The sequence below is a fragment of the Calidris pugnax genome, unplaced genomic scaffold, assembly GCF_001431845.1.
Source record: "Calidris pugnax isolate Ruff unplaced genomic scaffold, ASM143184v1 scaffold17, whole genome shotgun sequence".
In the NCBI taxonomy this organism is placed as follows: Eukaryota; Metazoa; Chordata; class Aves; order Charadriiformes; family Scolopacidae; genus Calidris; species Calidris pugnax.
Window position 1 is genome coordinate 4,177,386 of NW_015090794.1, and position 12,630 is coordinate 4,190,015.

A 12,630-nucleotide genomic window follows, 5' to 3' on the forward strand; every position below is an offset into this window, starting at 1 on the left:
GTTAATGGTGCTGTGATGGAGAGGTGACGGGGACGAGCAGTGGTTTGCTCTGAGCACCTTGCCTTTGTGTGTCAGAGGAGGGGCTCTGAGTCAGAGCAAACACTGTTCTCTCTTCTCCTCTGGTCCCCAAAGGACTGTCCAGGAGTGGAGCTGTCTGGGGACCCCTGAGGTTCCAGCATTTTTGGTCACCTTGCTGGCTAATGCTGCTTTCTCAAAGGCATTTTCACCAAGCATCTGCTTGCACCCCTGGCTCCCCCCAGCCTGCTCCAGCAGCACAGCCCCTCCTCTGCAGCCCGGGGCACCTGGCTGGGGTGCTCAGTGGTCCTGAGGGCCTGGCAGCCCCAGGGCAGGCACGAGCAAGTACCGTAATCTCTTGGGATGCCTGCATGGAAGTAACTTGCATATTGTTGATTTAAAAGAAAAAAAAAGAAAAAAAAAAAAAAGAAAGCAGTTATTCAAAAATATATCTTTATTTTTTCAGTTTATCAGCTATTTAAATAATCCAGTTAAAATATGTTTTATTGCACATTAAAGAACCTTTCTGGATTCTCATTGTCCTATATAAAATAAGCTTATGTAGAGAAAGGAAAAGAGAGACTTTCTTAGACGCACGCACACTCTCACTCACTCTGGCTCTACAAATCCCTCAGCAGCCAACCCGGTGGAGGCTAAATCCATCCTCAACATCTACCCAGTGTGCTCTAGGCAGCTAAGAATTGGCTAGGGCAGGAGAGAGTCAGGTGCAGGACCGGGAGCGAGGGGAAGGGCGCTGCCAGTGCAGCTGGGTGCTCTGGAGGTGTCCCCGCGGGCGCTCTGCAGGTCACAGGCAGCCTCTGCCCTGCCTGCAGCACGGGGAGGGTCTGGAGTGGTGGAAGTGGCACGATTTGGAGGCAAACCCCAGGTGTTGACGCAGCAGGGTGGAATGGAGGGGGTGGAAGCAAGGTGGATGATGGACCGTTGCAGCCTCGCATAGCTCTGTCCCCTCCCCGGGCACCGGCAGCTCCGGGGCAGGCAACCGGGATCGGGGCAGGTGCAGGAGGGAAGTCCTTGCCTGGGGTTGAGCAGGAAAAGAACAGCCACCTCCCTTTGAGGCTTCTGGGAAGTCATGTGGGGCCAAGGCCACGCGCTGCTTAACGAGCTCCTCTGAGGTTTCGTTTAATGGACGGCTTGAGTGATGTAAAACCAAAGAAGCTTGCAGAGCACGCAGTTCGCTATTCCTATCCGAATTAGATTTCATGCGCTTTTTAGATGATCCTTTTGGGATGACTTAAGTTGTCCTACGCAAGCTGTGTAATGACTTCCTCTGCAAGCCTGTTTATGGCTATCCTAACTTTGCACCTCAGAATAAAGAGCTCATCAGGCCACCTTTGGAATCAAAATTCAATTAGAGAGCTTTCTTCTTACCCATTTTGTGCTCTTCCCAAATCTCTGTCATTCCCCTTCCTACAAATGTCACGCTGCATTCCTGAAAGCCCCGGGTTTTTCCCACAAGTCAAGCCACACAGCAGAGAGCAATTAGCGTTAATACTCAATGTGGCATCAATCTTCTGCTGTGGACTAATTCCTGCCCACTTACAATGGGGTGTGTGCAGTTGGTTGCTAATGTATGCCTCTCTGTCTGGCAAGACATCCCAGCTCAGCGCCACATCCTGCTCCAGCCATCTCCTGCAATGATTAACTTGAGAATCGACGTTGCTTGAAGCTCCTAATGTCTCTGAGCCCTTGGCTTTTGCGTCTGAGCTTTGCTCAGAGAAGCTTTGACTGCAAGTTCAATCCCTGAATAAGGGTCTGACTCAACAGCCCTTCAGTGCTGGTTTGGATGCGTGCCTTTCACCCCTGGATACGTGGGTCCAGCACCCACCTCTTATTCTGGCACCTGGGTGGGTGGATAAATAAGCGTCAGTGTTGCCCAACCTCTAGTGTATCGGGCAGCTGCTCTGTGAAGGCAGTCTCTAGCCGCAAAGTGCTGTAATTTGGGGGGGGAGTCCTGGGCAAGGGGTTGTCCTGGGGCAGCGGCAGGCGGAGGGCGGTGTTGAAGGTGGGCAGGTCCTCATCGATGCAGACGGGGTTATCGTGGCCCTGCCTCTCCAGGTCACCAGCCTCCGGTGGCTTCCCCGACCGGGCCCTTTTTCGGTCGTTCCACCATTTCTTTGCCTTTTGCCACTGGCGCCGCATTACGATGGAAAGCGAATCGATGAAGAAGACCTCGACGATCTCAATGACACAAACCACTGAGCAGCTCATCCAAAGGCCCAGCTGCCCTCCGAAGTTGGAAAGAAGAATGACGAGCTGGAAGAGAAGACAGTATAAGGTTATTGGCTCCTGCGGGCGCTGGATGCCGTTACGGCATCCAGGGAGGCTGTGCCAAGCTGGGGCACCCAGGGTCTGTTACAAGTGCTACCAAATGCCATGGGGCCTTCCTCTGCTGCCTGCATTGTCATCTCCTGCTCTGCTTCAGCAGGAGCTCAGCACTGCACTTACTGCCAGCAGCCCACAGCCTACCCAGCTGCAGGGCTTGGGACTGGATAGCTCGAAAAGCAGCCCCAGATAAAAGGGCTGCAAAGGGCAGGACTGGGCGCCCTGGGGTGCATCATCCATGGATGGTTTCCTGCCCCTTCCTGGATGGGAGTGCTCCCCCGGCCAGATGAAAGCTCCAGCCTGGCTGGGAGGAAGAGCCACATCTTCCTGGGGCTGAGCAGGGAACCGCTGCGCTCACGTACCGTGTTGGCAGGATTCTCTGAAATGAATCTCTCGTTCAGGTCTTTGTAAAACACCATGAGGTTTGCGAGGTCTGTCCTGAGAGGCAAAACAGAAGGCAGGCTGAGGTTTAGTAAAACAATAACATGAAACATACTGAAAAACTATGCAAATAACCAGTTGGACCAGTAGGGCTGGGCCGCTCTAAGGGAGCTTTTTTCCCAATTGCCATCATTAGGGCTGCTGAGATTATATCTGAGCTTGAGGTGCAAGCTAGAAATGGACTTACTTGTTCAGCTTCTTATTGATTTTTTGCCCTTTGTCCCAAGAGAGAACTCGAAGCATCCAGTCCTGGAAAAAATACAGAAAATACTGCTATAGCTGTGTGTGCTTGTGTAGAAATCCCCTGGAAAGGGAGCTCAAGCTCCACATCTCCTTGGACCAGTGTGGTGCCAGAATTGAATGCATGTGATGGGCCAGCTGTCCCCAAGGGGAAGTCGCAGCCACAAGCCAAAGTTTAGTTTAATGGTGAAGCCCTGGAAGAGAAGCCATGACCTGGAGAGTGCAGACTGAGCCTCTGGGAGGAGCACCGTTCAAGTGCTAATTAATACCCCAATGTCCCCCTGCTTCTGCACTGAACCTCTGGGTTTATTTAATGCCTGGCTGTGCCGTGCTGCACGATTAGGAACTGACCTCTGACACGGTGGATGGCCACTGGGCGATGCTGGTGGTGAGTGCCCACTCCTTGAAGCTGGAGAAAGAAGCAGGCTGTCAGTTGTGAGCTCAAACACCCACGCACACGCAGCATTTTTACCTCTGGTTGTGGGTCAGACTTACCTGCAGGCATCTTTGCAGATTTGCTGGCAGCCCAGCTGCTCCTTCACAAACTTTTCGTGCAGTCTGTAGTAGCAGTACACTGCAAGGAGAGAGCAGGACGTGAGTATGAGAAGCCAGAAAGAAAAACAATGATCTTTTGCTACCTGTGCTGGAGTGGAGCTAGTGGAGTGTAGGTGGCCTTTGCGGCCATCGCTTACATGGTGGGGATAAACGGATTTACCCTATAAATATTGCAAAATACTCTGAGAAGTGGTTGCCATGTGCTATAGGCAGGAACAATTGCCTCACCTGGTCAAGTCTTCCACTCCACACTTTTGTGGTGTGTGTAAATGACAAGCAATTAGGACAACTCTCAGAAACAAGTCACTCTAAACAAAAAAGGCACAATTTCAGGCTCTGTGGTATGGTGTCTTAAGTAGGCTAAGGCAGATTTGCCTCTTCCCAGCGTGCCAACTGGGGACGGTGCTGTGGAGGGACGTGGCTGGCAGCGGGTGGCTGAGGCACGTGCAACGCAGGAGGTGTTTGAATACTTACTCCAGTTGGGGTTTTTCTTGTAGTTGCAGTACTCTGCCCCAGCAGGCAAGGGCTGCGCGTACTGGGCACAGCCACACGAGTCCACCATGGCCTTCTGAAAGCAGGAGTGCAGGCAGATCTGGGGGAGATAAACAAAGAGCTGGTGTCTAAGAAGCACAGGCTGCTGCACTTCTGCAGTGCCAAGGTCCAAGCTCAAATGCACCTAAAAACATCCTCTTGTTTACAACAGTAGTAATAAGATGGAAACCCCATTTCCCTGCTCTTTCAGGCTCTGTTGCTGGTGAACACAAATACAGGCAGAAAGTGCTTGGAGGTTTTAGGCTCTGGAGCCAGAAATAAGAATAAAATCCTCTCTGAGGGGGGTTCTGTGAATGCTCCCACTTCCTCTTTTGCCATCAAAAGCTTCATCGTTGCAGTTGCTTTTTCCACAGCTAAGGAGGTTTTCGGTTTGCTCTGGTACATGGTCCATGAGTCAACAACTAGGTGTGGGAAGTGACTCACTGGTGAAAATGTTCACAGCTTTGACCAAGTTGTGCTGGAGACCTGAAGCTGTAAGGATTAATAGGGCAGTAGAGTCGGAGTTTTGTGCTAAAACACTTAATCAGTTGGAACAAGCAGGAACTAAACTTCTCTTTTTGAAATCTCAGTCGTCAAGTCTTTTGGTCCCAGTCCCAGCCCTTGTGAGTCCTCAGTTTCAGTGAAGTACTGTTATTAAAAACCTGACATAATGTCTGTGTGATCCTACCTGGCAACACATCCCAGCAGGTTTCAGGTATAATACCCCATAAAATAAAAATCCAGCCTAGGCACAGGCTTTGCAGTAGACAGCAGCTAATATCATTACAATTCTTCAAGTGGAGAGTGGCAGAACAACTGACAATCCTCCAAGAGGACTCAATTACAGAAACCATGCAAAATTAGTGGAAACTTACTCTGCAAACAAACATCCTGCTATCTGGATACTGATTAGATGGTATCTGTTATTCTTGGAGTCCTAAAGGTCACAATTTCTGGCTTCAAGGGTTACTAAGCTGCAACATTTACTTGGCCAATATTTTCCAGTCTCACATTGCTTGAAAATTGCCTAATGAGCTAATGTTCTCTCTTTATCTAACAAGGTGCCTAAGGGAACTTCAAACATGAACCACTTAGGAATAAAACTTGGATTTTAAAAAGTGCTGTGGTATTTTACATCAGTAGTTAAAAGTGCCTGGACTGTTCACAATCTCAAATCCTGAACTACAGAATACTGTAGAGTTTTTTATGAAGGTACCTTTCAAACAACTGATAAAACAAATGTAACATTTACCTGGAGTGAGTAGCTCTTGTTATAGAGATTTTCTACTGGTATGTCAGCACCAGTCTCCGTGCAGTCACTGTAGGGTTTGCTCAGCTTGCGAGACCGAGTCTGAGAACCAGAAAAGAACAAATCTTGTTTTTTGGAGTTCACAGAGAAACCAAAGGGCTTAGTAGCAGTTCACCAAGATTCTGAAACTGTAAGTGATGGGGCAGGTTTGAACAGCATGTTTATTTTTTGCCATCTCAAGTGATTTGTCAATCATTTGTCAAAACAAGGGGGTTTTTTTTTGTGTTTGTAATATCCATTTCCCAAAGCACTGCTCTGGCTGGATTATCTCCTGTCCTCCTTGAAAACCTCTGCGGGAATGCAGAGATGGTACAATTGTAACAGTGAGGATTTTTCAAAGCAGAGTAATTTGTGTGTATGTTTTCTCTCATTGCAAAGTCCTAGAGGCTATGCATCGTTTATCCTGGATGTGCTTTTGTGTTTTGAGGGAAGGGGGGTTGTTGGTTGGGTGGTTTTTGTTTGTTTTCTGTTTTCTGTGAAGACCCACACCTTCCTGAGCTGTTGTTACACTGGCTGCTCCTGCTCTGTGGGTAAAACAGCACTTCAGGCTCCGCTAGTGCTCAAAAGCACCTCTTTAAAATAACTCTAAACCAAATGTTTGTATCTCCTTCAGGACTTTTTCCAGGCACTGCTTTGACCCTTCCTCTCTGACGAATGCTAACACCTTCTCCTGTTCTGCAATCTCTGCAGAGAAGAGCTCTGAAATGCCAAGTCCTGTGCCTGCAAGGTCTGCTGAAACCAGGGCTGGGAGCCCTCAAATTCACCCGCTGCACTTGCTGCTTCCTGCAGACTGCCTTACCCCGCTCAGCCCTAAACTCTGACTATCTTTCTGCAGTAATTATCCACTTTGTAACAAAGAAAATGGCCTGAAACCACAAGAAATGTCATCCATTTAAGTACCCATTCACCTATCTTTCTCTACAGAGTTTAAAATTAGGGGCTGATCCTACAAAGGATCAATTTAGTAGGAACCTGAGAAATGCCTGCTTACCTTTAAGACACTGACTACAGATCTACAGGCCACTGAGGTCAAACCTGATAGCCAGCTGTACCGTTTCTGTCTGCAGCAATAGAAGGCTACGGGCATGTACGGTGCAAGTCAGTTCTCTTAGAAAGATGCTCAAATCTCTCTTTGGAGGGAACATAGAAATACGTGATTTCAGTATTAGAGAGGGATTACTTCCAAAAACTGCATGAAAACATATTTTAATATGCTTTTCACTTCTGCAGACAATCTAGTGCCAGGACAGCTGCCTCAGTCTGCTGCTCTATCTTCTAGCAGATGACAGATCCCTTCTATAGAATTTTTTTTGTTGTGGCTTCGAGTCCTACCAAAGCTTACTTGTTCATTCAGGTACCGAAATAATTTCCAAACTAAATATTTAACTAAAGCACTGAAACTTCTACCAAGCAATGCCTTGTTTGCATTCCAAACATCTTGGAATATTTTTGGAGGCGGGGGCCGGGGGGGGAAGCCCTAGTACACAGCAGAAAAGCAGAAATACATGAGAGATAACCGAGACTGACATTTGCATTTGGAAAACAGCGACGGCTACGCTCAAGCCCACAGCGAGTGGTGTTGGGTGAGTGGTGCATGTTGGCTGTGTCATCCTTCGTGTATCTGGCTGCAGGTACAAGGACTGATCCAGCATCTTGGTGATGCAGTCCTGTCCTGATAATTTTGAGTGTTCCCCCCCCGGCAGAGTCTCTGGAATCTTTTGTTACTGGCAGTAGAGTGATCGCCAGCTTCTGTTTTGAGTCCAGAAATTGTGTCCGGCTTTTATTTTGGCTGATATGTTAGGATGCAAGGCCAAATCTTTGAAGCACAGCCACCGAGATAGGCTCAGTCTTGGTTTTTCTACTATGCAATAGTCCACATCTCCTGTGCCAGGAAAATATTACATTAAATATTGAGACTCTGCCTGCAGTGACTTTCTCCTGTATAGTGTAATAGGTACAAAGGAGATAGTCTTGTGAGACTTTGCCTCCTTTACTGACACCTTCTATTCACTTCTTGTTTGTCAGGCAGCATTTATCCCCACTGGTTAGGCCAAGCAGTTGTTGCCACAGCTTTCCAGACAGCTGGAAGATAGCTAACTATTTGCGCATTTTAAAACCGTCAGCCTTGTTTTTAATGTCTTTTCTAATGCGCGGACTATCTAGATCTGGCACACCCAGCCAGGACAGATAAGCAGCCTGCCTGATGCATTTGATTCAACCATCAGTGAAGAAAAGGCAGAGGTAAAATGCTCACTTAACAGCCCATCCAGATGAAAGAGGAAAGTCTGCCTTGCCAGATGGCACTGCTTTCACTTCTCGACCACGGAAAGAAGCCCCTTGGGTCAAATGCCTCCTCTGCACTACACTAATTGGGGAAATTTGGAGCTGCAGCCCTCCCTGCCCCTGCTGACAGCAAAGGCAAGACACTTCACTAAGCTGACAAAAGCAGTCACTGCCCACAAGGTTTTCTTTACAGCTGGGATAGCAAAAAACCCAGCAAAACGACTTTTACACCCACAAAACAGTTAAATGGGTTACGCTGCAGCCCTCTGTACAGATCTGACCCTACCGAGGGCTACCTGCAGCTCAAGCTCCTTCTCTCTTCCGCCCCTGGAACCTGCGTGGGATGCAAACCCGTCTGCTTATTGCTAAAGCGAAACAGGGCACTTGACAACACATTTCTGTGGTTTGGATTTTGCTGGGAAAACAAAACAAAACAAAAAAATCTCCTGGAAAGCCAAGGGAATGGACGAAAGGGAGAACAAACAAAATCCTGGCAGCTGTTTGGTTGATAAAGCCCTGATTTTCCTATAGCCTCTGCGCAAAAGGAAACTGTTCAGAAAAGCCCTATCACAGGATTTTCCTCAGAATGCTTCAGCTGCTCAGGTGTGAGGTGTTAGATAACCCTCCAGCTACTGGCTACGTTCAAACATCGTATGGGTTCATGTTCACATTTATTTCAAGGAAACAGTGCTGTGCAACTGGAAACATGATTGGTGTCACTCACAAAGTGCATCCCAATGGAGGTGGCAGCTGCAGTCTCAATTTCTGTGCCGATGTCTTCAATGAAGGGATACTCGTCTTGGTCATGGACGATGATCTTGGCTCCTGTTGATGTCACCAGGAAAGGGTTGTAGTCTGCTTCATCAATATACAGAACAACCTGCAACCCTGAGGAACGGAGACAAGGCAGGGTTACACCAGAAGCCAGAGCTATTTTTTTCTGGTCAGGAAGGGCAGCACAGTTTACTTAATATTATCTGGCCTTAAGTAGAGCTGTAACAACCAAGCAAAGCCTTTGTGGTGCTAGACTGAGACACTCGCAGCAAACAGCATCCCTCCACAGCCCCGAGTACAGCAAACAAACCACGTCTCTGCAGAACGTGGCTGAAACTTACTTAAAAAAAGTTATATAACTGGGAAGCAGTAATTTCAGATGGAAAACATTAGTGATGCAATGATATTATCTTTGTATTCTCTGGCAATAGTTTGCACCAGTTCAAACAAGCATTTCCCCAATCAGCTCGCACATCTAGAGCCAACACATCAATCACTCTCCAGTAGGATCCAGTTCGCTGAACCGCTTGTTATCTAATAGTTCCTCTGCAAACTCGGGTTCCTCACCGTACTCGCTGCCTCCGGTCGAGGTGCTCAGGATCGTCCCGTTCTCCCCACTGTTGAAGGTATAGCAATTGCCGTGCAGGGGATGATGGAAACGAGTGAAGTGCCTGAAAGAAAGAAAATTATCGTTAACGTTGCCCTCTGCAGTTTTAATTGACCGTGAGAGAAAAAAATCAGCAAATTCAGGCTTTTTGTTTTGGCAGAAACACGGCAAGTCTGGATGGGGTTTTGTTCTTATGTGGGTCTTATTCTTAAGATCTTGAAACTACATGGAAATGTGGTCTGGTTTAATAGCATCAGGAAATGAGAAGTTCAGGAGGTTTTCGTGTGGGACTGGGGGCCGAGGGGGTGGGGAAGGGGGCTTTACAGAAGCAGCAGGGAGGTGGCAGCGGAGGGGACAGTCCTCTTTCATTCGACAGCCAAGTGTCTAAAGGAACACAAATCTTCATTTTTCAGAAAAGATGTCATAGCCACTGTCATGCAGGGGAGGCTGAGGACACACCCTCGTGATTCAAGCCCATTCATGTCTTTCCCGTGAACATCTCCTCCCACTCGAGCAAACGTCTCCATTCCAAGAAAAGATGTTATTTCTGCATTTGCAGGATTATGGGCACAAGCGAAAAACAATTCAGCGATATCCACTAAATTCAGAGTTATGGTGCAGCTTGATTTGTGCACAGCAGTGGGGAAATTGCTAAACCTGTGTACAAGGGCAATCTTATCCCCACAGCTGCACAGAAGGAAGGGACGACTGTCCTGCTACCAGGACACGCAAGAATTGCACTGCCACAATCATAAGCAGGTAGATTTGATTTTGCCAAAAAACATGGGTTTATCTGCAATGTGGACAGCAGAACACTAAGACAAATTAAATTAAAGTTCATGAAGATGCAAATGTTTGCTTAAATTTAAAAATGGAAATGATTCCTGCTGGAATTCAGCAAATACCAAATATTCAACTCCTATGTATTATGTACTTGGAAATAAGCCGTTAAGCTGGCAGGTATTTTCTGTGCACTGACCTTTTGTCACAAGATAGGCCATCAAAGAAACATGTCAGTAGAAGGTCATCAGCAGAATAACTCAATTTCTCTTTAGTCTCCAGGGGAATTTGTGCCATGATGTTCATGTAATGCAGCTTGTACCATTCTTGGATAGCATTAACACCAGAACTGAATGTATAAAGTGCACACTCACTGCTGTTGTTTGCATCGCACTGACAATTACAAAGGGGAAAAAGCATTTCAGATGAAATGAAATATGTATTCTTCAAGGTATGTGATACCATTTTTTTCCCCCCAGTAATAACCACGTATGAAATTAGAGCAGCAGCAATGGGACAAAGGGGCATCAAAGACCTTTCATTCAGGGCTAAGTGATATGATCAAATGTTTCAGGCCCAAAGGAAAGGTCACAGATGGCACCAAGTCTATCTGAGTAGACTTCAGGAAGGTGCTGCTCTACCAGAGAGCTGGAGATGAATCTGCAGGCAGCCATGGAGGCACGTCAGAATAGGCAAAAGACCGGAGGGAGCGTTATTTGCTATAAAGCCACCTAAGCAGGCAATAAAACTGGCCGGAGGGATACCAACCCAAAACACCCCTTCGCTGCCCCAACAAGGAACTCACTGCCAAGGAAGAGTGACACTCACCAGCTGAAAGCCAATGATATCATTTGAATCCCCGGAGTTCACTATGGACGAATCCTTGTGAAAGACACTGCCCTCTATTTTCCTCTTCTGGCCACTGCGAAGGTCAGTTGCTGTCTTTGAGAAGTCCTCAAACTTCAGCAGAGGGATCTGTTTGAAGAATTCACTCCCTGTGCTGTTCCCCTCATCCACCGACCGGCGCACTTTGGACTTGCCCTCTGAAAATCCGTAGAAAGTCTCCAAAGCCTTTTTGGTCTCTTTGTCCAATTCAGATAAATAGTCTTTCATGGAACTGTACCTGTATTGGAGACAATGTGATAGTAGGTGACATCCCATCTCACCTCACCGCCTGGCTGCAGTGTATTGACCACTGCACCACGAATCTCATCGCTCAGGACAAAATTCTTTGTTGTGGCCTCACACTGATCCCTCTTACTACCACAGCAGGTCACATCGGAGTGGGCAGATGCAGCGATACCCTCGGAGAGATCTCCGAGCATCAGAAGCAAAGCAGTCCAAACTACAGAGAAAGCCTTCACAGACTCCCAAGCTCCTTGAAGGTTGCGTTAGCAGGCCCAAGGAGGCAGAGCATGTCTGTGGCCTCACATCGATCCCTCTTACTACCACACCAGGTTACATCAGAGTGGGCAGACGCAGCGATACCCTTGGGGAGATCTCTGAGCATCAGAAGCAAAGCAGTCCAAACTACAGAGAAAGCCTTCACAGACTCCCAAGCTCCTTGAAGGTTGCGTTAGCAGGCCCAAGGAGGCAGAGCATGTGGAAATACAACTTCTGCACCTGTGCCAAGAGACACAGGAGAGCTGGATCGCCTGCAGGGACCGGGGTGAGTAGCTGGCAGCAGAACAGACATCAACGTAAAGTATAATTTGGCAGGAGAAAAAGTATTGATGATTGATAACATCAGAGCATCCTATAAGAAAAGAAAGGGGTCACAGAGGAGTAACAGATATTCCCCGTCTATTCTTCAGGAGACGGTCTTATTTATAACCCTGGAACTTTGGTCTTTGGAAAAAGGGGATTTGAAAAGAACCATGGAGCCAACCAGAAACTAAACCGACCGAGTCTAGCTCAGCAGGCAGCAAGTGGAGGGTGTGATTATAATCCCCATGTGCTAAAGAGCATCAGCACTGAGGTGGATACGGTACTCAAAGTGGCGTAGAGGGAAAAGCCCTGGTTGGGAAAGACTGCTGCTGAGCAGGACCAGCCCTAGGAAGGGATTTAGCGCTGGGCTAGCGAGGGGGGTGATGAGCTTGCCAGGAGACCACCCTGTCCCCCCTGCCAGCGCCCCGGGCCTTACTTGTAGGGGTTGATGTTGCAGATGGTGACAGCGGGGAAGGGCAGCTTCTGGAACTGGACGGTGACAGAGACGGAGGCGCTGTAGTAGTTCATGAGGAGCTCGGCGCACTGCCAGAGGATGAGCCCCACGGCGCTGAGGGTCAGCAGGATCCAGATGAAGCGGCGCAGGCGGCCGCGGGAGACCACGATGCGGCGGCAGCCGTGGGTGTTGGTGTTGAGGCAGTACCAGCGCATCAGCTCGCTCAGCGTGGGCGCCTGCGGGCCCTTCACCGGCAGCGTCCTCTTGATGCGGGCCGTGATCTTCTTCCCGGGGGCCATGGAGTCGGTGGCACCTGCAGAGGGGACAGAGAGACCGGACTCCTCAGTGGTGAGGGGGGCGGGCGACCTCCCTCCGCCTCACCGCCGGAGCCACCCCCGCAGAGACCGGGCCCCGCACCCGCCAACCGGCGTCTTGTCGTGTGTGTGTGTGTGTGTGTGTGTGTCCCCTCGCCTCACCTCGGTCGCCCTCCGGGTCCGGCGGGGCCATGCTGCTCTCCCGGCGCCGCTGCCGATGGTGCGGCGGGCGGCCGCCCCGCCAACCTACCCCCGGCTGCCCGCTCCGCCCCTCGCC

General features: G+C 48.8%; 1 protein-coding gene across 1 annotated transcript; it reads right to left on the reverse strand.

Annotated features, from left to right (window-relative positions):
- Positions 1-490: 490 nt before the first annotated feature.
- On the reverse strand, positions 491-12,599 carry SCNN1G (sodium channel, non voltage gated 1 gamma subunit). Its single transcript, XM_014936137.1, has 13 exons — positions 12,516-12,599; positions 12,022-12,352; positions 10,707-11,001; positions 10,078-10,271; positions 9,059-9,162; positions 8,442-8,605; positions 5,378-5,476; positions 4,069-4,186; positions 3,535-3,613; positions 3,391-3,448; positions 2,987-3,048; positions 2,721-2,796; positions 491-2,289 (listed from the first exon to the last, which is right to left on the reverse strand). The coding sequence occupies exons 1-13, from the start codon at positions 12,544-12,546 to the stop codon at positions 1,900-1,902; spliced, it is 2,001 nt and encodes a 666-aa protein (XP_014791623.1). The 5' UTR covers positions 12,547-12,599; the 3' UTR covers positions 491-1,899.
- Positions 12,600-12,630: the final 31 nt, after the last annotated feature.

Bases quoted from the DNA above. Each gene is read 5' to 3' on its own strand.
- SCNN1G (XM_014936137.1), bottom strand. From the start codon at position 12,546: ATGGCCCCGCCGGACCCGGAGGGCGACCGAG. The intron at 12,353-12,515 runs GTGAGGCGAGGG...TCCCCTCTGCAG, and splicing joins GGACCCGGAGGGCGACCGAG to GTGCCACCGACTCCATGGCC. The intron at 3,449-3,534 runs GTAAGTCTGACC...TTCTTTCTCCAG, and splicing joins ATCTGCAAAGATGCCTGCAG to CTTCAAGGAGTGGGCACTCA.